Source organism: Homalodisca vitripennis, chromosome 2 (genome assembly GCF_021130785.1).
Source record: "Homalodisca vitripennis isolate AUS2020 chromosome 2, UT_GWSS_2.1, whole genome shotgun sequence".
Lineage (NCBI taxonomy): Eukaryota > Metazoa > Arthropoda > Insecta > Hemiptera > Cicadellidae > Homalodisca > Homalodisca vitripennis.
This window is the reverse complement of record NC_060208.1, coordinates 91325854-91334440: the sequence shown is the minus strand read 5'-3', so window position 1 is coordinate 91334440 and position 8587 is coordinate 91325854. Positions and strand designations below refer to the sequence as shown.

Below are 8587 nucleotides of genomic sequence, written 5' to 3'. Positions count from 1 at the left end.
GGATATCACCATCAAAAATCTTCTTTAATTTCGTTAAGGGAAAATTGGCACTCGGATGAATTTTTTTTTTTAAGTAATACACGCAGTAACTTATGAAATCTTTAGAATCTACACTCGATGTATGTCTACAAGATGTTGAGCTGTCCCATCATTAAAAAGATGACATGCACCTATTATGATAATAAGCTTGAACTTCACCTGATTCTTTGAGAAAAATTCACTCTAACTAACAGATTTTTATTAAATTATTCTGAAACATCTCTTCCCTTTAAAGTTGATTTTTCTTTTAGTCCCAACCTTCTGCATGCCGCGAAATGCTCTATTTTGGTTACAAGGTTCTTCACAAAAAAACACAAACACAATGATGCTTAAAATCAAAATCACATGCTTCTTTCATAATCTTCTTCCCAATAGATTTTTTTTCTTGTTTGTTCTTCGGAAGCTGTAACAATTGATTGAGGTCTAATGTATGCCGATCGACAACCATCATGAATGTGTGCTTCAGTCAATTTCTGAAATGTTTTGTACCGCTGATCATTGCTTTGTTTACTTGACGAAATAAGAGTATCTATCCCTCGGACTTTTTATTTTCGCCAAATCTCCATCGCGGCTTTTACAAATGATACAAGAAGGTACCTTTTCCCACCATTTTACCACGAATCTATAAAATGCAGAAAGCACGATAAAATTAGTATACTGAAAATACGTAAAAATTACTAGATAATTAGCATGCGTAAAATTGTATGTACAGAGGACAAAGTTTTAATGATCTGTATTATTTTTTTAATAATTTTTATTGAATAATTTTTATAAAATTTTGTTTCGAAAAATTTTAAAGTTTTACTTACGATTTGTATTTTATATAGACAAAAATCTTGTAAATTGCTAATCACGAGGCTTATTTCACGACACTACTCCAATATAACTTCACTGACGACAAAGCAGCTGCTTATTGTATGCTTAGAAACATACTGAGGACCCGTATAATAGAAGAATAGGATTGACCCCGCCCTTTTGCTTCAAGGACACTATTATATACCTGCACTATATATACGTGTAATCCAACTTTCACATTCAACAATGTTTCTAAACTTTTCAAAATATTTCGAAAATTCTTCAACATTAAAAAGAATTATAATTTAAAATAAATAATAACAATTTTTCCACGTAAATAATACAATGTATAATGAAAAATGTCAATATTTTTGTTTATTTTCCATTTTTCTGCAATTTTTTCAATTAAACTACATATTTTTTATTTCATTTCTTCAAAATAGACTAAAAAACGAAAATAATGAGCCGTCATAGAACCTTTTTTTTGATTAATAAAAATGTTTCAAAATGGTGATTGAAAATTATCAAAATATTTTTTTAAAGTGAAAATTTTATTATAACGGCTGAATATTTCTTAATGAAAAAAATAAAGTATTTTTAGAATAGCACAAAGTATATTTGATCAAACTTTCAGCTCAATCGAACCATTTTTTTGTAAAAGAAAAAAATTAAAAACCAAAAAAAACGGTTTTTTTGAATTTTCTTGGGAAATTTTAGATGGTTAGGGCAAAATGATTACTACATAAGTTGTAGATCTTTTTATTTCCAACCACTTTTACATTTAACTTTTTTCAATAGGATGCATTGTTTACTCACAAATTGCAAAAAAAAACATTTTCACCCCTAAAAAACCCACCCCTCCTATACCCCTAATAGACGATTTTGGTTCGGAATGGTTTTTTTTATTTATTTATGATGTATTTGACTAAAATTGTGCCATTAGTTTGCTGTAAGAAAACATTTATTTTTTCATTCAGGTAATACGACTGGACTAATGGTATATTTAAAACATACTACTCAACACAACAACAACATACAACAATTACAAACATTTCTTGAAACTGCTTTTTAGGCATATAAGACATGAAAACACACAATAATGTATTTTAAGTAATAAACCACTAATCCTTCGTTTTCTTTAGTTGATCATAAACCCATGTTTTATTACTTTCTGAATTTTTTAACTATATTTTTTATTGAATACTTTATAATATTATAAATTGCAAAAACAAAATATTAAACTTTTTACTAAAATTAAGAAGATAAATGTGTGCAGGTTTTTACAAGGCTATATATTTTATATTGAAGTAAAAAAGATTATGACTAAATATTTCTGTTACATGCACATTTATTGGGCACATTGGATATCGTACAAATATATCTTACCAAAAATTTGGTAATATCGTGTTACTTTATTGCATTAAATCGCCACATATCAAGAAATAACCTTGCTAAGTACCTTATCCTCTCTTTAAATATGTCCAAAATCTTACAACTCATCACTCCATAAAATTTGAAGTACTTTTATCCTTATTTCATAAATGTATTATATTTTTCAGAAAACCATTGTGTATGAAGGCAATAAGAGAGAATTCAATTTCTCGGATCATCGCAGCCATTTTTGAATCTCACCTGGAGATTAGAAGCAGTCAATAGAACCCCATTCCTTCTTGAACTCTTATCACTGTAACCAGACACTTCACCATTACGTAATGTTTATAGGAATATAACTTCCTTGATTATTGAAAATGCCTGGACATTATTTTGAATTATATACTATTCTAGATAAAAAAAGTTATTAGTACTAAATATCTTTAAAATATCCATCAACACGAAAGCCATGGATATATGGACGATTTGGTAATGAATTAACTAAAAGATTGTTATATTAATCCTCTTACTATACTGTGACTAACAATACATTATATTTAAACATAAAAATATAAGTCAATAAAGTTAAAAATTCACTTAACTATTTACGTGATGATAAACTACAAAAGTATTTACCTATATGTATATATATATATATATATATATATATATATATATATATATATATATATATATATATATAGGGGACTCAATCTCAGACATTAAGTAATGAATTAAGTATAACCTTATGTCTATATGAGTGGGAAACGTATATGTTTGGATAGCATATGTTAATGTGTTTATGTATCCTTTAATTTTTTTTATTTATACCAATTTATCCAATGTTCTGTACTTTTTTAAATCTTATTGGAAAGTAAATAAATATTAAACACTTTTTGAAGAAACGTGTTTTCTTTTCTTTTCTAAGTATATACTGTATATGTAGGTAGGGTGACTTTTGTTTTGTAAGCTAATGTGTGTGTGAAATGTAAGGATTAAAAGACATGTTAAAGCAATAGTTTTATTGAGCATACTGGAATAGGGCTATCACATACATATTATTCATTTTCACTATATGAGTAGATTTTCATTATAATAATGTCTTGATAGTTGTCAATCATCGTATTAATTGGTCCTAATTGCAATAACCATTAACTTAATAAATAATTGTTGGCCATTTAGAGGAGGTAAAGAATGAAAATCAATAGATCATGGATGAACACTATTACGGTAAAAATTCTCATTTATAATTTTAATTAATCTATTTATTAGCTAGTTAACACTTGGCAGTCAAGGTTTAAAGTGAGAGTACCACTGTCAGTTATAAATACTATACATCCTACTGTATCTATATTGCTGTACTGAACTGTTGGGGCTAAATATAATGGTGATAGCTTTTTGATTTGATCGTCCATGATGATCCCAGAAGTAATTGTTTAACAGCAGTTGCAGGAACCGCTTATTAGTATCGTGTTAATTAATGCCAGTAATATGCTTGTGTAAACGTCCCAGTTCCAGCGATTGGTATAATGATGCTGGACATGGGTATAACAGCTGCTGTGCAACAATGGTGTTGATGTGGAGGGGTGTTGGGTGGGTGTGGTAGGTAGGGAGGGAGGGGGAGCAGACGAGCTACAGACAGTCTTCTGGCAGACTCGGGCCGGGCAACATCGCTCCAACGTGGAAGTAACAATTAAGCGGATAATAGTTATCAGGTAACACATCTTTATTTTTTTCTCAGTGATTGAAACGAACATGTGCAAATAACATATCAGCAAAAATGTGTGTGTATAATAAGAACCAGTTAAAATTTACAATATCTTATACTACATATTACTACTACGGTTAAATACTTCAACGACATAGCAACGATAATTTATATTAAATAAAATGATTATGGATATTCAGTTACGTTGGTTATTCAAATTAGAGTACAAACTATTTATTCCCTAAATTATTTTATTAAATTCTCTAATAATTTCTTCAATATTTTAAAGAAATCTATCTAGATTAATGCATTAATAGAAACGTAAATGAGAACAATAATTTATACAAAAACTCGTCGCTAATACGTAATATGAAGTCTTATCTTACAGAGTACATTTTATATTATAGCTAATATTATTTTTATAGGCCTAATAAAAAAACAGGCAGATGTCATGTTTCTTTTACAGCCCAATTTGACTTTTTGGGCGAGTATATTTACTCTTATAAAACATATAACAACGGGGAACATTGAATGTATTTACAACAATTATTAATTTATTTACGATTTTTATTTATGTTTTGCCCTAAGGAGGTATCTTTGTGTAATCTATATTTAATGAACAATTTCCGTCATATTTTAATAGCTTACATTTAGAATATAAAGAAGTATATATGAAAAAAAATATTTTTCAAATATAAACCAAAGCATATCTGAATTCATGAAAGTATAAATCGACTTATCTAATCTCCATATGCCAATATCACGATACGCTAATACTACAACATACCAATACGATTAACATACACTCCACATTCTTTACAAATAATCGGAATAGTACTGATTCCTACACACAGAGAGAGTAAAATTAATAAGTTATTATCCGACACATGTAACTATTAAACGATTAATTTAACGCTATTTGGTCGTGCACGATAACAATACTATGGGTAAGTGTAATATAGTGTCGGATTTAGTAGAGTCAGCTTCAACGATTCTATACTATACAATAGTGATACTTGGCCTCATCCGTAAGACCAACTTAGTTAGAACAACTTTCGTTAGAATTTCGATAAAACCCCACTTGTAGATTATAGTTTATTATAGATGTCAAAAATCTGTTCTTAAGTTTTATTCCAATAAATCCACAACATTGTCTTGCAGCGTCCGCTACCGCCGCAGGATCAATGGCAACTTTTCTAAAATACTATAGACAATGCTACAGATAAAGTAATGAAAAGTTGGGTTAATTGAGATGTACTGTCTGACTGATAACTAATGCAATGCCGTTTGAACTGTCGTGGAATGCTGTTTACATTTAAAACATTCCAAATAGAACACTATTTGAACCCTCCTTTATATCTCCTTTTTTATCCTTGTATTTGAAAAAATATAGTTTCAAACACAAAAGCTTATTCAATAAAATTTATTAAGTAACTTACCTTTGTTCGGGCAATTGTAAATATGTTTTCATAAAAAATTACATTGCAGTATTACGGCGTTTTAAAAATACAGCTGAGGCTCAGCATTCAATGTTTACATGATTGTTTTAATATATAATTCAATCTATAACAAAGATTCGGATTTTCGTAACGTTATACATGCATAACATTAAGTTTTCAATTGAACATAGTATTTAATATTATTAAAACTTTCCATAATTTTTTCGTGTTACTATATTATTTACTTTACACAAATACTACTCTTGTCACGCACCCAATTAGAAATAGAAACAGTTGATTAAGTTTTTGAGTGGTATAGTGTTTGAATGCCTAACACCTACATCATTTGAGTAGTACATATATTAATAAAAGATGATTTTATTCTTGCCAAAGCTTTATAATATTTTCCCCCTCAACCGTATAAAATGGGCAGTTTGGAATAAATGTTTTCTAATTGATTCGACTTCGTTAATATACCCATCCAATTAGTATTGTATGTTAAAATATTCTAATAATAAACAATTAAATCACATTACAGTTTAGAATGTCCAGTAAGCATAAATAGTTATATAGTGTTTTATTCTTTTACTTAAAAAAAATTCCTACAATTTTGAATCTCTTGGTATAATTACAGCATGCATGCATGACCACACTAGGATTTTACACCTTACTGTCATCTCATGAAGTACTCCACAGTTTGTACATGAACATTAGAAGAGTTCCTGTAGTTTCAGAGATATTACACCACGTTCTGGGCCATGAATAGAGGAGGTAGTTGTTTCACCCCCGCGTCGCGTTCTACATTGCCCCGGTTCTCCTCAATGGCATTACTTTGCCGGATTATTGTTACTTTGTTACTTCTGCAGATAATATTTTTCATAGTAAACTGTTCATTAGTGTTCTTCTGCCTTATAAAAAATTAGTAAATTTTTTTCTAATAGAAATTTTGACATGTCCCAAAGCCTAAGTGTTGTATTAAGTACGCTGCTCGCTATGAACTTAGTTTACGAAACAATTTGCCCAAAACGTCCTTACTGTTTACATTGTTTTGTTGATCACATGTGGTTTCACTATTGACAGTTATTGTTTTTCATCGTTGCAAAATTGCATTGGTTTTCCTTAAAAATGATACTCTTAATATTAGAGAATGTTTTTAATAGGTTGCTGAAGGAAAATTATTTAGGAAACATCTGGTAACGCGCAATACTTACACGCATATTGGCTTGCTGAACTGACATAATTTTTGTATTATTATGAAAGACTGACCACATTTGTTAAACCATCTGGATGAAATAAATGATTTTATTACCAAAGTAAAGTTAAAACCAATCCAACTTCAAAAAATATTTTAACCATGAGCCAATTTTGAAAATTTGCTATTTTATTTTACGAGTAAAATCACCATTTGTAATATTTTCAACGAAATTTTCAGTTTCGTCGAGTGTTTGTAAACGATTCAGAACAGGTTTCACGTTGGAAATACACCTTCCAATTTCATGTTTATTTGAAATGACGGTAATATCTCCAAATATAAAGGAGTATCGAAGGACTAACAGAACCAAAATAAAGACCACTAAACGAACTATCAGTAGCTCTTATCGGACCATTACGAGCAAATTCTATTCGGGTACCACAATACTACCTGTTCAGCTGTTAGTGAAAACTTTGCTGCCCCTAAACCTTTTGACCCTAAGAACAATAAAGTTTATAATTATCCCAAGAGCTTTCGCTTCTGGCAGTTAGATTGACAGAGAGAAATCAACTTAAATAGGAACTTTAGAATCCGTTATATTAACCTAAAGATTTTAAATGGGTTTTATTGTAATAGTGTCTTTGTATAAGAATATATATTTGTAGAACACCTTGTGTTTAGATGATAAGATCATATTATCGTGCAACCTTTTATTGGCTGACTACGCGGTCTCTGAGAGAGATTACCGTGTTTATATGTTATGTATGGTCTTTACCATTAATACAATTAATGGTTATGTTACAGCCTGAATATGAGCTTAAAGAGAAAGAAAGTGCGGGGACTGATGGCGACGGTGCCACCCTCCTTGGAGGGGGTGGGAGTTGGACACAGACTCCGCCACCACGGCAAACACCACCAAGGAGAGTTGTGGCGTGTCACCACCATCAGTGACGTCATCAACTCCACCAACATCCCCACTGTCGACCGGCCATCTGTTTGCTACTCCACCAATGAGGTGGGATACCATGTTCCATCATGTAACCTATGCTTTGTCTCCTGCTGCCTCTTGTTGCCAGAGTGATACGTTATTTCCTCTGTCCACTAATTTATATAATTGTAACAATCTAACTATGCATCTGATTTTCTAGTGACGCATGTTTTGTGTTTCTTTTAAGCTCTTACAAATTTTCATGTTATTAAACAAAATGTTTAGCTTAACCAGTAAAAATGCATTGAGATTACACTCTCTCACATTTATGACATATTATTTCTCATTTATGTTTCTTCTATCTAAGAGCAAGTTGTAATAATCTTCCGTTAAATGTTACAAGATTTTATTCAGATATGGGTGCTTGGTATTAACAAAATTAATTAACTCACATAAACTCAAAGATCTCCTTATTCCGATAAAAATTTAACTGTGACAACACTGTGTATAATTTTGAATAGCAACATACAATAAGTTGTTTCAGGTGCTGATAATAATTGGACTGACTTGTGTCCTGAACTTGGCATTTATTGTTGTTGTGATGACCTGCGTCCATTTCTGTAGCAGTCCTACAGTCACAGATATATCCAGGTCGGTAATTCATAAAATTCATAACAATGTTTGTACATGATTAGAGCTGTCTAAATTGCGGTGCAAGGAAAATCTGGTTACAACCGCCTCCCGTAACATTAATTATGTAACACTTTTCCATCATAGTAAAATGTTTTAAGCAGCACACTTCACAGGCATGAAAAAGGGTTTAAAGCTATAACGTGACTTCCAAGACATGTATATTTCTTTATGTAGACGTTGAAGCTATTTCAGATAGTTTCATTTTTAAAATCCAAAAAAAGATTTAGATGTAATGAAAATTAAAAATATATGTTTTTTGACTATGTGTTTTTGAATAATATCCTATTCCAATGTACCAATTTCTAGCGTTTGCTTCGCAAGTTGGTGGGAGACCAATCAGTGGTCTCCCTGAGGTCTTGAAACTATCAACAATTCAGCACAATTCAAAGCTCGTCTACAACACCTGCTGGCGATGTACAAAG

At 30.7% G+C, this 8587-nt stretch overlaps 1 protein-coding gene across 1 annotated transcript; it reads left to right on the top strand.

Annotated features, from left to right (window-relative positions):
• Nucleotides 1-7342: 7342 nt before the first annotated feature.
• On the top strand, nucleotides 7343-8302 carry LOC124356299. Its single transcript, XM_046807487.1, has 2 exons — nucleotides 7343-7559; nucleotides 8017-8302. The coding sequence occupies exons 1-2, from the start codon at nucleotides 7356-7358 to the stop codon at nucleotides 8161-8163; spliced, it is 351 nt and encodes a 116-aa protein (XP_046663443.1). The 5' UTR covers nucleotides 7343-7355; the 3' UTR covers nucleotides 8164-8302.
• Nucleotides 8303-8587: the final 285 nt, after the last annotated feature.